Source organism: Artibeus jamaicensis, unplaced genomic scaffold (assembly GCF_021234435.1).
Source record: "Artibeus jamaicensis isolate MK-2021 breed Jamaican fruit bat unplaced genomic scaffold, CSHL_Jam_final contig_233, whole genome shotgun sequence".
Lineage (NCBI taxonomy): Eukaryota > Metazoa > Chordata > Mammalia > Chiroptera > Phyllostomidae > Artibeus > Artibeus jamaicensis.
This window is the reverse complement of record NW_026521486.1, coordinates 48,435,284-48,454,651: the sequence shown is the minus strand read 5'-3', so window position 1 is coordinate 48,454,651 and position 19,368 is coordinate 48,435,284. Positions and strand designations below refer to the sequence as shown.

General features: G+C 55.7%; 1 protein-coding gene across 2 annotated transcripts; it reads right to left on the bottom strand.

Annotated features, from left to right (window-relative positions):
• Positions 1 to 1,108: 1,108 nt before the first annotated feature.
• Positions 1,109 to 4,532, bottom strand: PRPH (peripherin). Of its 2 annotated transcripts, none has more exons than XM_037135067.2 (9): positions 3,965 to 4,532; positions 3,558 to 3,618; positions 3,277 to 3,372; positions 2,712 to 2,879; positions 2,498 to 2,623; positions 2,191 to 2,411; positions 2,049 to 2,098; positions 1,742 to 1,821; positions 1,109 to 1,489 (listed from the first exon to the last, which is right to left on the bottom strand). In XM_037135067.2, exons 1-9 carry the CDS (start codon positions 4,504 to 4,506, stop codon positions 1,421 to 1,423), a joined length of 1,413 nt encoding a protein of 470 aa, XP_036990962.2. In that variant the 5' UTR covers positions 4,507 to 4,532; the 3' UTR covers positions 1,109 to 1,420. The 2 variants fall into 2 exon arrangements, with proteins under 2 accessions (XP_036990962.2, XP_036990967.2); XM_037135072.2 differs by having other exon boundaries at positions 1,109 to 1,486.
• Positions 4,533 to 19,368: the final 14,836 nt, after the last annotated feature.

The following is a 19,368-nucleotide window of genomic DNA, read 5'->3' as shown; positions in this document are numbered from 1 at the left end:
GGTCGGGTGCTCCCACAATGCCACCTCCTTGTCCCCGTCCCAGCGCTCATTGCTGGGTCGGTATTGTCTGTTTAACTCTCTCTCCCCCACCCCAGCCTGTGAGCTTCTTGAGAGGGGACTCTGGTTTATTTCCTGCACCTAACACTGTAACTGATGAAGAAGATCATTTAAAATCCAAAAGTGGGTTTTGACTTGAAGACAAGGGTAAGATGGAATGGAGTTGGAGGACAGAGTGGAAGTGGACGCTTCCAAGTAAGGGGAGAGGGGTGGCAGCAGCGTCTGATTGGCTGGTGAAGTGTTGATTAGGTTTAGGGGCGTGGCCGGACCAGGTCAGGGGAAAGAAACCGCTGAGGCAGATGTTGCAACCCAGACAAGAGATGACGGTGGCCCGGACTAGGGTGGTGGCAGTGGGGAGGGGAGAACCAGATAGACTTGAATGAGTTAATAAGTAAAATTAACAAAGTTGCCTGGGGTGGAGAGGTGAAGAAAAGGGAAAGGTGTACGATGAGTTGAGTTCTAATCTGGACAACAGATTAGAAGAGGGTCCCAGTGGTACCCTCTTTTAGCAGGAGGGGAGGGGATCCAGCAGAAAGAACATGACTGCAGATGGTGTAGAGGGAGATGAGGAACTCGGGGACATGCTGAATTTGAGGGGACTGCGGGACACCCAGAGGCACCTGGATGTCCAGGGCTGCAGAGGGGGGACAGAAGTTGAGAATGGACAGAGAGAGGTAGGAGAAAAGCTGGAAGGGCAGATAGGGGTCATACATGCACAGATGGTGGGATGCAGAAAAGAAGCAACTAGAGCCCTGGTATGGCTCCAGTGGTTGGGCATTGTCCTGCGAACCGAAAGGTCGCTGGTTTGATTCCCAGTCAGGGCCCGAGCCTGGGCGGCAGGTTCCCCCAGTTGGGCCATGTGCGGAAGGCAGCCAATCAATGTTTCTTTCTCACATTGATGTTACTTTCCCGCTCTATCTCTCTCCCCTTCTTCCTCTCTAAAATTATATTTAAGGAAAAGAAATGACTAGAGACAAAGAGAAAATGCCGCGGACCCTCCTCCCATCACAGGTGCCACCACTCCCACGGACACGAATGCACTGGAAACGTCTCTTCGCAGCAGTTTTATTGGATTCAAAAGTTAAACTCAGACTTTGGCCCGCCCCACTGATCACGGGGTCATGGCAGTAGAGTTGACTTGGGGGTCAGAGAAGAGGAACGTATGGCTCATATCTATACTTCAGGGCAGGGAGAGGCCCAGCTACTATTGGCCGGGTAGGGCATGGCTACAGGCCGGGGAAGGGATGACTGGTACCATCCCCTAGACACATGCAGGAGGAGAGGGGACTAATTCAGGACTGGTGTCAGGGCGCGGGCTTAGAGTAGGCCTAGGGCAGGGCCAGGGAGTTCTGGACCAACAGTTTCAATAGCTGTGAATGGAGGACTTGTCCATCTCACTGCGCTGCTCCTTCTGGGACTCCGTCACTACCTGCTGGGGGCGAGGCATGCGATGGGTAGGAGCCACTCAGCATCACCCCCTGCGAGCTCCTTCGGGTCCTGATGTCTGACCTCTGGCATAACCAGCTGAGGCTCCAATCTACCCATCCACCTTCTCTAACTCCTCGTCTCCCTCCCACCCCAAGAACCACCAACCCACAACATCCTAACATCAGCTGCGGCTAAGCTGGGGCTCAGAAATAACACTGGAAAAGACAGGGCCTTGGTTTTAAGCGTCCCATCTCACCTCCCCATCCCGGGTCTCAATGGTCTTGATCAAAACCATCTTCCGGCCGTGGCTGTCCTGGGGAGGCTCCACCTCAGGCACTGGAAAAAACAGGTGAGGGTGCAAGAGAGGAGGTTGGCCTCTACCTCCCTTCAAGCCCTCAGACCACCTGTGAGGGGAGGGGCAGGGCTTTGAGAGAGGGAAGAGAGCAGACTAGGACTCTATAGTTCACAGAGAGAACCAATCCCTGAGCAGCGCTATAGCAAGAGTCAGGTCAGGACAAGAAGACCAGGGGACACATAAGTTAGAGGCCAGATGTGGGACTCACCAGTCGTCTTTATACTTAAAGATGCAAAGGAATGGACAGGCACGGAGATCCTGGGGGCGAAACAAGTGGTTAGCTACTCTGCCCAGGCCGTACCCCTCCCCCAGCAGCCCTGACCACCACTCTCAGGCAGCCCTGCCCCCACCGGTTCTCCTCGCCCTCCAGCAGCTTCCGGTAGGTGGCGATCTCGATGTCCAGAGCCATCTTGACGTTGAGGAGCTCCTGGTACTCTCGCAAGTGCCGCGCCATCTCCTCCTTAAGCTGCCGCAGCTCTTCCTCGAGGCGCGCAGTGCCCGCCTGGTACCCGCCAGCCTCCAGGGCAAACTGCTCCTCCAGTTCCCGCAGCTGTCTGAGCAGCGCCTCATTCTGGGGTTGGGGGGCGGGAAGCTTGGTTCAGAGAGGGAACAGCCCTCGCTGTCCACTCCTATCCGGTGGCGCAGCCTGGTACTCACCGTGCCTCGCAGTCCGTCTACCTCGCAGGTCAGGCTCTGGATCTGGCGTCGGGACTCGTTCATCTCCTGCTTGGCCTGGCGCAGGGCCTCGTGGTTCCGATTGGCGGCATCGGACAGATCCGCGTACTGCGGGATGGAGGGCAACCTAGAGATGTGCCCTCGCCCAAGCGCCCTGCCCTCTCAGGCCGTCCCAGACCCTCCCGGGCTGTCACACCTTGGACTTGTACCACTCCTCTGCCTCCTGCAGGTTCTTCGCTGCGATGCTCTCGTACTGCGCGCGGATGTCCCTCAGCGCTGCTGTCAGCTCTGGCTTCACGGTCGCCTCCACTTCGATCTGCTGCACCTGCTGGTTGTCCACGGTCACCTGCAGGTCTCGCAACTCCTGCCCCCAGAACAATAAGAAGTCGAGTTCGCCGCGCAGATCCCAGGCGGGTCGTGCAGTTTGCGCACAGAAAAAAGCAGAAACACTTGAGTAAACAAAAGGGGGCGCCAGGGAGTGCAGCGCGCACAGGACTGCGCGGCCCGCGCCCGGCCTGCACTGAGCCCTCGGTTAGGTTACAGGGTGCAGCTCCACTGCTCGCCACCAGGTGGCGCAGGGGCGGGAGGCAAACCACCTGTAGACCAAAGTTGAGCGGCTGCGTCTCTCCAGAGAATCTCACTTGGCTTCCCCAGGGCTATTCCTCCGCCTCACCTGCCAACTTCCTTCAGAACTTGTCTCCCAGCTCCAAAGAGACCACCCCCAACTTTCGAAGCCTCCCTTTAAACCCAGGTCCACCCACCTCCTCATGCAGCTTCTTGAGGAACTCAATCTCATCCATCAGAGATTCAATCTTGCGTTCCAGCTCCAGGCGGGCCAGGGTAGCATCGTCCACGTCCTTCACGGAGTGGCAGTGGTGGTTCAAGAGCAGGGAGGGGCTGATCAGCACGAGGAAGAGCCAGGCCCTCCCTGCCAGCCTCTGAAGGCTTCTGGTGGCCTCCCCACACCCACAGATGCCACCCTGGACACGCAGGCCAGGGGTAGAGGTAGGGAGACGGAAATCCACGCGGGACCTGGGCTCACCTTGCGAAAGAGCACGAGGTTGTGCTCAGCGTCCTCCCGCTTGCGTGTTTCGTCTTCCAGCCTGGAGGGAAGAGTGGACAGAAGCTGAGCTGCGGGGTCACCGTCCTCCCCACCCCCCAGCGTCTGGGATACTGCCCAGGACTCGCAGGAGGGGTTTTCAGGCTGCCTGATGCACGTGCCCCATTTTCTATCTAATGGGCTGGGAGCTGAGCCGGGGCCCCTTTATACACGAAGAAACATCATCACTTCGCCTTCCCAGAGACTCAGGTAGAGGGAGGTCAAGGACGCTGCCCGCACACGCCCTCCCGGGTTGACCCAGGAAGCAACTCCCTCGGATGGCTGGTGGAGAGCGACGGGGAGCGAGACGCAGCCACCTCGACGGCCGCCGCTGGGCCCTGCCCCCTGACCTTTGCTTGAGCGCCGCCAGGTCCTCCGCCAGCCCGTCGCGCTCCACCTGCACCCGGTCGCGCTCGCGGCCCAACAGCTCCAGCTCCCTGCGCAGCTCGCGCAGCTCCTGCTGGCACAGCTGGTCGGCGCGCGCCGGCTCCTGGCCTCGGGCCTGGCTCAGCTCCCCGCGCAAGGCGGCATTCTGCTGCTCCAAAAAGCGCACCTTCTCAATGAAGTTGGCGAAGCGGTCGTTGAGCTCCTGCAGCTCCTGCTTCTCGTTGCTACGCGTGGCCAGAAACTCCTGGTTAAGAGCCTCGGCCATAGAGAAGTCGAGGCGCTCGGAGGGCAGGCGCAGGAGGGCACCCGCGCCGGCCCGGGGGCCGCGGAAGCTACCCAGACGCACCGAGGAGCTGGAGGAGGCCGAGCCCAGCAGGCGGCTGCCCGAGAAACGGGAGCCGGACGAGTAGGAGAAGGCCCCGGGGGACAGTGAAGGCGGTGGCCCGAAGGTGCGGCGGTAGGAGGTAGAACTGACGGTGGCCCGGAGGCCCGACGGGTGGCTCATGGTGGCAGAGGATGGGCAGTCACCGCTGGCAGAGCTGGTCCGGGAGCCGCAGACCGCTGCAAGGCGGCTTTATAATCCAGCGGGCTCAGCGGGGGCTGGGCAGCTCCTCCCACTGGCCTGACTGGGCGGCTAAGTGGGGAGGGGGACGCCCCACCCTGCTGAGCGGCGGGAGCGCCGCACCCTCCCTCCCTCGTTGTTGGCGCCGGGCCGACTTGGTTCCCCCCGTTGCTGGTGGAGAAGCACGCAGGGATGGCGACTACAGACCACAGACAGGCGGGTCGAAGGTCAGCGCCTTTCAGTAGCATCCAGAACTAGAGCCTTGAGTGCCAGGGCCTGATTTGAGCTGGGGTCCCTGCCTGAAAGAGCTGGTAAAACTGGGGGATAGGAGCACTGGAGATTCAAGGACAGGCTTCTGGCACGTGAATGGGGAGGAAGTGGCTCAGGTAGATGGAGAGCTGGCTGGGTTTAGGCCCCAGAGCCTGTGCCTCTGCTCTTCACCTTGAGGCTACACTCTGCTTTTACCTGCTGTCATTTACCTCCTTTGTCACCACATCCAGGGAGGTATGTGGGACAGGAGGACAGAAGAGGCCGAGGGGGCTGGGGAGGGGCTGCCTCTCTGTAATCCCCAGGGCCCTGTGGCGGGTTGCTGCCTGGCGCCAGCTCTGCGGCTAATGGACTGGCCACTTCTCCTCCCCCACCCCTGGACACTTGGCCAGGAGGGTGCCTGCTGCTGTCTCAGCTTTAAAGACACAGCTCCCAAACCTGGACCTACCCCAGATCCCAAGAGGGTGGACACATAAGACAGGGCCGAGGGTGACAGCGCCCAGCTCGGGGTCCCACCAGGCAGGGTCCATGCCTTGTCAGAAGCTGAGCTGAGTGAGCCAGTGGATGCTGTCTGGCTTTACGGGATTCTCCCTTCCCCCCTCCAACTGCTGCTCAGTCACGGCCTTACGGGAACCCGGGCTATTCCTGAGGTAGGAGAGGGAAGGGGCTGAAGGGTGGTAGCTGCTGCCAAGGCTGAGAGATGGATGGGTGGGCAGGAACGGGTTTCCAGTATTAGGGAGTTACAGGTGCCCAAGAATAGCTGAGGCTGGATGGGGAAGAGATGGGAAAAGAGAGGGCATCCATCCCCAACAGTTCAGGAGCTGAAAGAGGAGAAGAAAGGCCACAGAACAGATCCACAAGCCGCTGCACACAAATAGATGCAGGGGTGTGACCTCGCTGTGTACCTATGTGCACACAGCACACAGCACACACCCCATCCCACCCTCTGCACCCCGCAGTCAGCCCTGGATGTCTGGCCTTTGCATGTCAAATGGCTTCCAGAATTGGGACACAGGCTGCCCAGGACAGTCTGCAGGAGACAGAGTGCTAAGACCTGTGGCATTTGCCAGGAGCAGCATGGGGCTGCCGCCGCCAGGGACTCCAGGGCTCTCCAGCAGGGACAGGTCTGCCTTGGACTGACCCTGAGGACGAGAGCTGGGCAGCTGGGGAAACAGGTCTGGGACTCCGGGTTGGATCTCTGGCTGAGGCAGTGAGGAGGGCGGCTCCCTGGCTGCCCGCTCCCTCAGCACGCAGGGCAGAGGGGCCTCCTCCTCTTTGTGTGTCCTCTGAGATGGGCCAACGCCCCGCTGCGGCTCACTTCCCTACCGCCTCTCCTCTCCAGGCCCCTCCTTCCTTCCGGGCCATTAGTCTCTTCCTGCACAGCTGCCAGGTCCTTCCCCTTGATGGGTCTGGTCTGGTTGCCAGGGGGATGGGAAGAGGGAGGATGGGAGAGATGGGATGGAAAAACCAGGGCCTGTCCCTTCTAACTCCTGGGAGTGGGGAGGAGTAGGATCCTACCAGGGATGGAGGTAGGGCACTTGGAGGAAGGCTTGGAGAGAAAGGTGTGAGGAGGGGGCTGGGGACACCTTGGTGCTTTCCGCCACAGCCAGAGGCCTGAGCCCCAGCTGCCATCAGTCTGGAGCTCCATCTACACCAACCTAGGTCTCAGCCCTGCCTGCTGTCCTCAGGGAGCAAATGGGGGTCTGACCTGGAACTGCATGCAGAGGGGCGGGCATGGATGGCTTGGCAGGATCAGCTCAGGCCCTGTGTTTATTAGGAGCTGCAGGCAGACCTGGGTCTTTGAACGCAGAGGCCCCTTGGGCCGCCCAGGAGTCCCGGGTGGGGTTCCCATCCCCTCCTCTGCTTGAGCTCCCAGCTCACAACCCAGGTGCCTTAGAGTGGAGGGGACCAGGGCCTCCTAGGCAGGGCTCTGGACGCTGCAGAGGGGGTAAGGCCAAGGCCTGGGGTGGGTGTGGGGGAACCAGGCATGCTAGCAAGACAGAGGAGACTCGCCCCCTTACTCAGAAAGTGCCAGGCCCAGGAGGCCCTGGGTCCGGAAGAAACATCGGAGCCATCACAGTGAAGAGTCGGGGCTCTCGGGCTTCCCATCTGACTCCACTCTCTCTGTTGTGTGAATTTAGGTTCAGTACTGTGTTCTTCTGTGTTTTTTGTAAAATGAGGATGATCATAGTTTATACCTCATAGTGTTGTTGGGAGGATTAAATGAATTGATATGTGTAAAATACTTAGAATACACAGCAGCTGAAAATGTAAGTAGTTCTTCTTATTATTATTGACCTGCAGAGGGAGATTGTCAGCCCCCTAGTGCAGTGAGGGGCTGGACTTCTTTTACATTGTCCCCACTAGTGGCTGTGAGCAGTTCCGGACCCAGGGCTGAAGGGGCCATGCATTTACTGCCTCAGGAAGAGAGGGAACGGTGACCTTATCTTCCTCTGTCCTGGACAAACAGTATACTGATTCAGACATGGATGCTGGGTTCGATCGAGACGCCTTAATTTAATTAGCTGTGTGGTTTGGGTTTGGGTGAGTGATTTAACCTCAGTTCATCCCATTGTGTTTATCCACAAGTGGGGATAATAATAATAGTACCTCTCTCAGCCCTGGCTGGTGTGGCTCAGTAGACTGAACGCTGGCCTGTGAACCAATGGGTCACCACCAGTTCGATTCCCACTCAGGACACATGCCTGGGTTGCCAGTCAGGTCCCCAGTAGGGGGCACATGACAGGCAACCACACTTTAATGTTTCTCTTCCTCTCTTTCTCCCTCCCTTCCCCTCTACTAATAAATAAATAAAATCTTAAAACAAAATAGTACCTTCCTCATAGTGTTGGAAGCTGAAATGAGCTGCAATATGTGAAGCACTTAGGGCCTGGCACGCAGGACATGCTGCGTAAGTATTAGCCAGTGTAATTGTTACCCTTCTTCCTCCTGCCACGCTGGCCGCTCTGGTGAAGGCTTGGAGAGAAAGGACAATTGGATACATTCAGAAGTTTGCAAGGAAGGTGAGAAACACAGTTTAGGTCACTAGCAAGAGTGCTACCGAATGACGGGCCAGGGGCTCAAAGCTGGGCGAGGAGGGGCATGGGGGAGATCGGCAGAGCAAAGGGGTCCAGGGTGGACTCCCAGTCAAGGCCAACGAATGGTCATAGCACGAAGAAACGGAAAGAGTCACTGAGAGGGTAGGAAGCTGTTTTCGGAGAGCGGGTGTGTGGGTTTGTGATTCCGGAGCTGGGGTGCTGGTGGACAAGAAGATTCCCAGGGCACTTTAAGGGAAGAGGCAGCTGAGGCTACGGTGAGCTGTAGGAAGAGGTCAGAGGAGAAAAGATCGGGGCACTGGCCCAGACGCTGACAGGCTGTGTGGCCCTGGGCCGGTTCCTTGTCCTCTCTGAGCATCAGTCTTTTTCATCTGTAGAGTTGGGAGGATGACGCCTTCCTCCCGGGCTTTCGGTGAGACCCGAGACATTGCACATGGAACAGTCAGCATGTCATGAGCCTCCCCACAGGTGCTCCGCACTGTTCTTCATCTTCCTCTCCCATGTGACAAAGAGGAAACAGACACGGAGGAGCAAGGACATCACCTTAATTATTGGTGACTAAGGGTCAGCTGGGGTACCCCTGCCCCTTGAGATGTAAAATTGGCTCAACATTATTCCATATCTTGGGAAAAGTTCAGTGTGCACCCCAAGATCTCTTTGCCTTTCTGGTGCTTCCTCTTTACACTCTCAGCTCCCCATCCCCAGTTCTCCACCCCCCCTGAATTGACTGATTTTGGAGCTCGCTCTCCACAGGGGCCCAGGTGTGGAACTGGGCGCCCTCCCTTGGTTCCCGTGATGCCCTCCCTATCTCAGAGAGGGCTGGAGCTCAGAGGGACGAGCTTGCCTGTATGAGGTTGTGCAGTGAGCCAACAGCAGATCTCTCTCAAGAAAGCTCATCCTGTGGGGTCAGGCCCGACTGGTGTTCTGTGTCTGGGCCCGTGGGAGCCAAGGTAAGCTTCAGGCAGCAGGCATTCAGCTCCATTCGAGATGGGCTGTCCCCGGCCAGTCCAGCTTCAGGGCCCCCACTGGTGGAGTGGTTCCATCAGAATAGAATTCTTCCCCCATAATCTGCGTTTTGGGGTTCCACTGCTCCCAGTTAGGGAACACTCTGGGTACCTTTTCTATCTCATCACTTCTCTCACTGTCCTCGTATGGTATGTAATGGCTGATATCTCCTACGTGCTAAGCATCTTATGCATATTACCACTTTTAATTGTCACAATAACCCTTTACATAGGTACTATTACTGTTTCCATTTTACAGTTGAAGCAACTGAGGCACTTAGAAGTTAAGCAACTTGACCCAGGTTGCCCACCTAGTAAACTAGTAACTGTTTATATGTCTGACTCCTCCTTCCCTGACAATACGATTTTTGAGGGCAGCGATCAGGCTTCATTCGCCTTTGTGTCCACAGAATTTAGCACAGGACCTTGGTCTAATAAACTCAAGGGCAGCTCTGAGGCACCTGAAGAAATCTTTCCCTTGCTTGTCAGTCTGGAAAATAAAGAGAGATGTGTTGCTGCCACCTCCTGGCCAGAAGTCAGAATGACATGTCTGCAGTCTGCCTCCAGGCTTGTGTCTAAGACTCAAGGCTAAGGGAACACTGGAATTTGAAGGGTGCTTCAAAATTCTTACGACCTCCATACAGATGTGGACAATTAACCACGGGTGTGTAAACATAGAATAGCAGGACTAATATTAGGGTTTCACAGCCCCGATGGTATTCCCCTGGGCTCTAGGACCCTCTTCTGCCCGTCCACCCCCACCTCTCCACCCCCAACGCCAAAAGCCAGGAAAGGAAAACAAAATCTGTCCTCAGCTGCCCCTGGGCCTGTACTGTATACACAACCTCCAACCCCGTCATTACCATCCAATCGCATCTCCATCTGCCTGTCCGGACCTTCCGACTAGGGAGCTCTCCACTGGAGAAGGGAGGGCGGCTTCGCCTCAGAATGGGAAGGGAGACTTCCTTCTCTGGGCGTGGCCTGCGGGCCTGCTGAAAGCAGGTTCGCGCCCTTCCCGAAGATCTTCCGAATCCCCAGAACCTGCGTTTTAACTTCCCGGGTGATTTATAATGCCCATGAGTATTTGAGCCTACCTGGATTAAGACTTTTTCTTTAAATTGTCCATCTTTCCCCACATTTCATTTTGCTTTTCAAACCAGAGAAGAGTTGAAAGGATCCTGCTGTGAACACCGGTACACCCTTGTCCCAGGTTCGTCAATTTTATCTTACCTCAATTTGTTTGAAAGTAAGTTTCGCACATCATAATACTTCACGCCTTCAGCATGGAGCCCGTAAGAACAAGGATGGAACGGTGGTCAGCAGTTAGATGGACGTGAGCAGGGTGAGGACCATGGACTGGGTGCAGAAGGTCACCAGGGCAGAAAGCCCTGCTGCCTAGCAAGGAGCAAGAGCTGGAGAACAAGAATTTTGCCCCCAATAACCCAGCATGTTGGTAGTCAGGCAGTTCAGACCCTCCCCTGACCTTTCCCCCCTGGCACGTGGCTGGTCCTGGGGTAGACCCCTCCAAGGAAGAACAAGGGTCCGGAGAGGAGCCTCAGGTGACCCCCATTCTAGCCCTTGCATGGCCACTCCCTTAAGCGTTAACCCCTTGGGGTAACGTCTAGGCCTCTGTTGTGTTTCAGCTCCAGGCCCAGAAGAACAGCAAAACCAGACAAGGGATGCCATGACTGACCTCAGGCCCAGCTGCGCTGACGCATGACCCCTGCCCCGGTGCCCGCCAGTCAGTAAGGACCACACCCTGGAAGAACACACCTGGAAAGCTGAAGAATATTCTCTTGGGGTCCTCCAGGGAGACACCCAGATAATAATAACCTTAGGCTGGAAGGCCAGGCTCCGCTCCATCTTTGGAGCCCAGCGCCTTTCCCCACCCCCTCCCCCAGGAGCCGATTCCTTGCCTCTCTCTCTCCTAAGCTCCGAAGGCTCTTCTTTTGCTTGTAACTTGTTTCCTCAGCCCATTTCTTCTACAGCTCACTTCTGCTACCTCTGCGACTTTCTACGGTTTGAGTCTTGGCTCTGAATTTGAGTACTGAGATTGCCGAACCCAGGTCTGGTCGACCCCACGAATCCAACACCGGGTGCCTCACCACCAACCACTGTGTTCCTATGTAACCACGCTCCTGTTAACCCACTCATTAGCCCAATATACCCTCCACACTCAAATTCCCCCAATTGTCCCCTGCTGTCCTTCACGGCTATTCTCTCACAAAACAGATTCAAAGATCAAGAATTATATTTGGTTGTCACCTGGGCAGAGGGAAGAGCCAGTGCGTAGGGTAGGCCTGGGGTGAGCTTGTCCTGTTTGAGGAACTGGAGAAAGATCCACGAGGTGGAGTGAAGTGGGAGAGGAGGAGAGAGGTTAGAGGACGGGGAGGGGTCAGAGCAGGCGGGACTTCGTGAATCAGAGGGAAGAGTTTATAGCCTATTTGGAGGCTCTAGGCAGAGATTTGTGATTTGAAAAGGTCAGTGTGAGGACAGTTTCAGATTTGGGACATTCTGTAAGACAAAGACTCCTAAACTGTTTGAGAAGTCTGTCATTTTCTTTGAAACACGGTGGGTCTGTTTCCAAAGGGTGTCACAAGGAATCACCACAACTGGAAATTCAGTCTCTCTCATTCTGGAGGCTGGACGTCCGAACCGGGGCCCTGGCCGGCCTTCGCCTTCAGTGGCTCCAGGGGAGGGCCCTCCCTCGACTCCTCCTTGGTTTGTGGCTGCATCTCTAATCTCTCTCAGCTTCTGCCCTCCCCCTTCCTTGTCTATGTCTTCTCCTTATAAAGTCACTTGTCTTTGGATTTGGAGGCCCAGGTAATTCAGGATGATCTCAAGGTCCTTAACCACATCTTGCAAAGGCCCCCTTTTCCAAATAAGACCACATCAACAGGTTTTGGGTTGTGGCGTGCCTTTTCAGGGGGGCCACCATTCAACCCACTACAGTTGGGGAATTGTGCTAGAAGAGAGAGAGACTAATAGATATAACAACTAAATGCAATATTCAAACCTAGCTTGGATTCTGGATTTGAAGAAAAATAAAGGGCACTAAAGAAATTTGCCTATGATATGCTGTGACATGATGGACAGGTGTGAAGGTAGGAACGTGGTGTGTAAGGGAATGCTCTTGTTCTTCGGAGGTGTCTGACCGGGTCAAGGGTCATGCGGTCTGCGACCCCTTTCTAGCGGGTCAGACCCATTGTCTCCACTGTCATGTGGTACAAGGCAGTGGCTCCAGCTGCTGGGTGAGCAAGACCAAGAAGGAGCAGTTGCACAGTCAGTGACGCCACTAATCAGAACGGAACCCGGGTTCTCACCCCGGTCTCCACTTGATTCCGTGGGGCTCTTATCGGATAGTGTAGATGTTGAGGATTGCCCCTCACCTCCAGGACAGGAAGTGCAAGAAGCCTGGTTCCTGGCCTAGGCCAGTTACTGGGCCTTGCTTTGCTCATTGGTGAAGTAAAGGGCTTTGATGAAATGATCTCTGACCTTTCCAGGCAGGCCGGTTGTTGAGCGGTGGTCCAGGTAGCGAGAGAGGCATTTGTTAAAGGTGGTCTCAGAGCACTGCCCCCAGGAGCTGTAAGCTCTTTCTTCACAGTGTGATGTCCCAAGACCCCTGAGGCAGGAATGAGCGGAAGCAGGGTGGGGAGGGTGGCGTGGGACAGCCAGTCTTGGGATGTTGTGAGCTGGAGCGTCCACATGACCTCGCCCCCAGCTGAAGGGTCCGTGTTCAGAGCAGACCACAGTCAGGGAATCCAAGGACAGGATTTCCTCCCCAGCTCCACTTCCTGGGACTGCCCAGAGGAGAGGCAGCCTTCTTGCCGGCCCACAGGGCAGACCCCCACCCTCCCTCCCCACAGCTGCCAGGAGCCCTGCAGCCCGGAACCCCAGAACGTTAGAGTAGGTGGGAGACTGCAATTACCTGGGCACCTCTCCCTCATTTTCCTAATGAAGCTGCTGAGATGGGAGGCACGTCTTCCAATTCCGGGGACTCTTGGTCCCTGTTAACGGAGCCTTGGTCACCCTCCCTACCTGGGCAGGGCCTTGAGCAGGTTGAGGTGAGGCAGGACAGGGACTGCTTCCTGTCATGCCAGCCGCCAGGAGGCTCCGTCCTGCAGTCATGGCACTCTGCCATCCATCCCACCCACCTCCTGCAGGGAGAGGCCGGGTGGCAGCCGAACAGGCAAGTCCAAAGAAGCTGATGCCCTGCAGACTGCCTTGCCTGCCCTCTGCCTGCAGGCCATGCAGGCCCTTGCCTGACACCTGGGCTGGCCAAGCCAGCGGATCTCCCAGGCGCGAGGGCCCACTGTCAGCTTCCGCTGGCCCTCTCTTGCTCTCTAGGTGACTTCTCTCTGCAGCACCTGCCCTCTGCCTGGCTGGAGGGAGGGGAGGTGATGGAGGTAATGGAGGTGGGGAAAGGGGAAGACTAGTGAGAGAGGTTGGGGGAGAGAAGTGGAAGCAGAGGGAGGAGAAGATGAGGGGCTGGGTAGAGAGGGGAGGTGGGAGGGAAAGTAGAGAAAACCAAATGGGCCAGAAAAAGAGAAAAAGGCTCTCAGGCCTTCTCCTCTCAGGGACCCAGGTGCCTCCACGCAGGGCACAGCTGGCCAAGTGACACTGACTCACACCCTAGAGCCCCCTGACGCTGGCCTGGTTCTTGTTCCAAGAGTCACCTGGCACCAACCCCTTGTCTGCAAGGGCAGCTCAAGGCCCCTTAGGCTTTGGAAGATCTGAGACCACCCCCTGGGGTTAGGCTTCCTGGGTGGAGGTGACTCCTTCCGAGGGGCTTCGCTGCCCTGCCGTGCTCCGCAGACTGGGCCACAGCTCCCTTCATAGTTGCATGTGAAGGGGGAGAGGGGACATCTTTTTGGCCGGCAGATGTTCTCCCTGTGCTTTCAATTTATGGCTTAAGTTCAGCCAGAACTTGTGGAAGCACTGCAGCCAGAGGAAGGCCACACACAGAGCAAAGGAAGGGTGCGCAGTGTGTGCACTGGAGAAGGGTTATACAGGCTTAAAAGGGTCTTCGTGTTTTTATTAGTGTTTTACTCAGTGTTTCTATGACCTGCCTACTAAGGCTTTTATAATATGAGTTAAAATGCTTTTGGCAGGAAGCAATAGAAGACCCAACTCAAAATGTCCTAAACAGTAAGGGGATGTATGATCTCACATAATTGAAAACCCAGAGGCAGAGAACCTTCAGGGCTGGTCAGTTCAGGGGCTCACCCTGCTGCTGAGGACCTGGTTCTTTACATCTTTCTGCTGTGTCACGCTCAGAGTATTAGCTCTTGTCCTCATGTTTGCCCCCTTCCCCCTCAGCCTCCAACCAGCAGACATTACCTCACTTCTCATTTCCATAATTGCATCATATGCTGGTTCTTTAACCAATCCCTGCCAGGGAATTACCTTGATCAGCTTAGAGTACAATTCATCCTGGAGTGCTGGAGCCCAGCCTCCCCTGATGCAGAAAGTCGCAACACCCGAACACAACCGGGTTGTACTGGCAGATAAAACAACCAGCGGATGGTTCAATTCCCAGGCAGGGCGCATGCCTAGGTTGCAGGCCGGGTCCCCAGTAGGGGGCGCGTGAGGGACAACCACACATTGATGTTCCTCTCCCTTCTATCTCCCTCCCTTCCCCTCTGTCTAAAAATAAATAAAATCTTAAAAAACAAACAAACAGCGGAGGTGGCTTTGGGGCCGATAGGCAATAGAGGCTGCCATGTGTGACCGCCTCTCCTGACAGGAGGCGTGCACTGCCTTGAATTAGGGTTGTGCCCGCGTGACCTGTCTCTATGGCCCGAGGGGGACAAAGGACCTGAATGTATTCCCTGTAGTACCTGGCATGGTGACTCGCACCAAATAATGAACAAGTGAAACTTAAAAACTGAAACGCTTGTCATAATAGTATAATTGGACGTGATTACTTTTGCCAAGGGCATTTCAGGGTTAGTTTACTGTCAGGCCAGACACCTATGAGCCAAATGAAATCTGATAAGAACAGTGCGGGGACTGAGGGTTGACAGCGGTGAGGCTGATCTGATATCTACCCCAATGAATTAAATTAATTTGTGAATGTGGACAAAACTCTTGTGTAATTAGGAAAGCTTGATATTTTGTTCTCCTGTTTTATTTTAATATTTTTAAAAAGATTTTATTTATTTATTCTTAGACAGAGAGGAGGAGAGAGGGGGGAGAAAAGCATCCCTGTGTGGTTGCCTCTCATGTGCCTCCCAGCTAAAGACCTGGCCCGCAATCCAGGCATGTGTCCCAGTTGGGAATGGAACTGGTGGCCCTTCGGTTTGCAGGCCGGTATTTAATCCACTGAGCCACATCAGCTGGGGCTATCCTCATCTTTTAAAAAGAGAAAACAAGTCTTCTAGTGGAAAGGAATGTGTTTTAGGAACACTTTCTATTTTAGGACTAAAGAAGACACGTCCCTCGTTCCCTCAGGTTCGTGCTGCAGTGTCTGTCTCCTGCTCGGGACTCCCAGGAGCACTAGAGGACAAGAGAGCCATTTTCCCAGAACCTGCTCTCAGGACGAACACACCGAGAGACAGCGGCTCTCAGAGTGAACGGGGCAGGGACAGGTTAATAGATGTCAGCACAGGGGCACCTTTCCCACAGGGCTGAAGGTGGGGACCTTCCCTCCCTGACACACTGGGTCTGTTTTCCTCACCTTGTGCTGCCCCGGGTCTCCCAGACAGCCACCGTGCCGGGTCATCTCTGCCAGCTTCCCCTTGTGGCCTTGGCTGACAGGAGGTGCCCATTGTGGCCGCTGTGAGTAGGGTAGCAAAGCACTCGGCGCCAGTGGTCCTGTCTGCTCCGAGGCTGTGGTCTGGTCAGCAGGAGTCCGGGAAGGTGCTGACAGCTGCCCTACCTGGACACCGGCATCTCCTTGACCTGAGAATTGGTTCACGGAGTTCAGAGCAAGGCTGGGACCACAAGCCCCCTCACTAGGAAGTCTACAGCCTGGCTCTGATCCTCTGGACCAGTGTGCTGTCGCCTGGCCCTGGAATGGGGCTCCCGGCAGGCGGTCTAACAGTCAATGGCAGAACAAGACCTCCCTTCTGTGGCTAGGGCTCCGTGCGGTGCCCCGCATGAGGGCTGGGCTTATGGGCCTCCCGTCTGACTCACCCCAGGGTGTGGCCCATCTCACCCAGGACTGGAAAGGCCGTCAAGCGCAGTGACCACTTTCCTTGGTCCTGCTTGGAGGCTGCTGGGCAGAGTTCTGGGGTCAATTTCAGTTCTGAGGCCACTTGCTCTGAGGCCTGAGGGCAAATGCTCACTCTCTGAACCCTGACTCCAGCTGTGGGAATGGGTCTGACATCCCCGCACAGGTCGTTGTGAAGGGCGTGGAACCCTTCCACCCTGCCAGGGTCTCCCCTTCTTCCCACAAGCCCCCTCGGGACTGCCACACACCTGCCAGAGTCTGAGGCCTGGAGACAGGCTCTCTCAAAGCTCTCTCCCCTGGCCTCCTCTGCCCTGACAGTGGGGAGTTGACAAATTCCACCAGAGCAGAAGCACGTGCCAGCTGCTTCCCAAACACTGAGGATGACGGAGACAGGCCAGCACACCCGCCCGCAGAGCCATTCTCTCCTCCTCGCCCCAGCTCAAAGCAGCGATGCCCGGACCTCCATGGGATGGAAGCGGATTGCCCCCCTGGTCAGGTCAGGTGAGGGCAGGCTGTGCCCTTTGTCCGCACAGCCAGAATCTGGGGCCGCAGCCAGCCTCTGAACCACAGATGGCTCCAAGGCTTTCTCCATTATCCACAAATGGCTTCTTAGGCTTTCCCCATTAGCCCCATCCAGCCTTGGAGGCATCCCCAAAGGCTGCAGTTCTGAGTCCCGACTTTCCATTTGTGCTCAAGGGCAGATCGGATGATTGTCAGCCACAAAGCAGTGACCTAGACCTTGGGGTCTATTTGTTCTTGCTGCAAGCTAACTTCTATTCACTCTTTCACCAACTCGGGAGGGGAAAACCATCACTGCAAGGAGAAACCCCTCCCCCGCCATCCCCACCGTCGCGGGCACTTTGCTCTCCCCCGGGGCTCTGTTCCACTGGAATATTTTCTCTCAGCTAAATTCTTCACCTTTTACCCAACACCATGGCATCTGCTTTAAAGTTTCCAATGTTTTCACACTCCGCACATGTAGAAAATAATTTACCCGTGAAGTAAATTTACTGGAGTAATTTAGAGGAGCTGCTCCTGGCCAGGAGTGGTTAGCCCAGGGAGCCCCTGAACCCCACTCTTGGGGCACCATGCTTCGGAAGTGCTCAGAGAGTGGGAGGCTCAGAGAATGGACCTCCCGGGTACCACGGGATGTCATGCTTGGCCAAAGCTGGATCTTTGCTCCAGGGCTCACGCTGTGACGCTTGGCAGATTTCCTAGGTTGGGAGGGTCTCCGGGTACCCCTCTGGTGACTGGGCTGGTGGCTGGCCTATCCAAGGTTCATTTTTTTTCAGCCCAGACCTCCCCTCCCTCCTCCCCCATGCTCAGGCTGCAAGGAGGAATCAGCTCTCCCGTTGATGCTGTTAGACCCTCCTTGAACACAAAGTCAAGCCCCTCAGGCTGGAAGCAGTGCTCTCTGTGCCCTGAGATAGGACAGGCACATTTTTAGATGCTCTCCTCTAGGAGTAAGGGGGCGGAGGCGAGCAAGGGGTAGGGGTGAAAACACCCGTGGGGAAAGAAAGATGGTAACTGAGCACCATCAGAGTGGGGTCAGTCAGGGAGCAGAGGTGAACACAGCTGCCTCGCTGCACCTGCCACGCGTGTGGCATTTCGACTCAGGCCAGCACCCCAGCACCAAAACTGGTTTCTCCCTTCTGTGTGAGGCCTGGCCCTTTGGTCATCTTTGTCCTTTTCCATTGCTGAGCTTGACCTTTTGGCCACGCCACTGGTACCAGAGCACCAATCACCAAGCTCTCCAGCCACACATATTGAAGGCCCTCCTTTCCCTGCCCCTCCCCAGGACTACGCTGCTTCCAGCTGGTACTTGGAGCTCTCCCCTGCCCAATCTCTCCTACACACACACCACCCTTCAATTTTCCTTATTATTCCCCTGCTTCAAATATTCCTACCATCCATCCGGTCAAGTACCACTACTACAACCATGTGTGACTTGTAACTTTGTATCTTAGCCAACTTCACTTTCTCCAAGCAGTGATTTCTTTAGAAGTGAGTGCAACCTTATCTGCTGTTGTAGGTTTTCGCTAAGTATGGGATATATCAGCACAATGCCAAAGCCCTCCCCCATGCTGTTACTGGGAAGTGGAGCTGGCTGGAGTGGGTCTGCCTCAGGCCGGCCTGTGGTATGTAGGTTCTTGACTTCATGTAGGACAGATTCCACAGCATGAGTCCAGGTGGTTATGAGAGTATGTTTATTAAAACTGCGAAAGTCAAACAAGGAAAGGCTTAGCGTAGAAGCAGCAACAGGAGAGCCTGGGCTGGGCCGACTCAGCTCACTGGGGAGTCACAGAAAAGGGGGCCTTGGGGACAGGTTCAGGGGGTGAGCCCTGGACAAGCTGCTGGTGCCCATTGTTCCCCTGGTTGCAGGTCTCCAGGGGCCCCCTCGGAGTTTGGGAGCTGCATGGCTGTGGGGGAGGAAGGGGGAAGGGAAATGCACAAGCTCACTACCAGGACCTTTTGTTTTGAAGGTTTTTAAAGTCTGGGGATTTAGGGGAGGTCTTAGGAAATGATCTCAACAGAATATTCACCAGCTTCCCCAGGTGTGCCCTTTCAGGACCGTGGTCTCTACCAAGTGGTCAGCACCACGGCACTGGGTCACTAGTCCCTGCAGCTGGGTACGCTGCTCTTCTGGGCTTGGGGCTGAAACACACCTGGGGCCTCGCCGTTACCTCCGGGGAGGACTGCCTGACCGGTGAGGTGCCAGGGGAGGAAAGGCCATGCTGGGGGTGAGGTCCAGCGCCAGTGTTGCCCATTGCCAGGCACCCAGGGCTTTTCAGCCTGGTGACCCTCTGCACCTGGCTGTAATTTGCTCAGCCAGTTTGTTGACCTCTCAGCTTCTCCATTCCACTCACCAAATTTTCCCAGCTTACTGTCCTGCCTCAGTGTGACTATTATTTTACTAAATACTGACAATACGCATGTCAGCCTAACTGGTTACTTGAATTTTGGCCCCACCCTTCACCACCTGTTTTACCCACCCCCTTGCTATTTCACATGTGGTCACAGTGAACCATGAGAACCCAGTGGGAAGCTTTACCTCGGATATGACACATCCCCACTGTCCTCTGGGAAACAGGCCCAGTCCACCCAAGCCTGTTGCTTCATGTACATAATTATCACCATTCACCAGTTCAGGTCTGAGTGAAACAGACAAGCCACTGGGCTCCACATAAGGCACCCGGAAGCCACTTGAAATGTTGATCCAATGACGATGTGAGCCATCTGCCAGCCTCCACCCTCCAACTGGCCTTGAATAAGTGGGGTTAAGTAAATGTGAAACAGAAGCCAG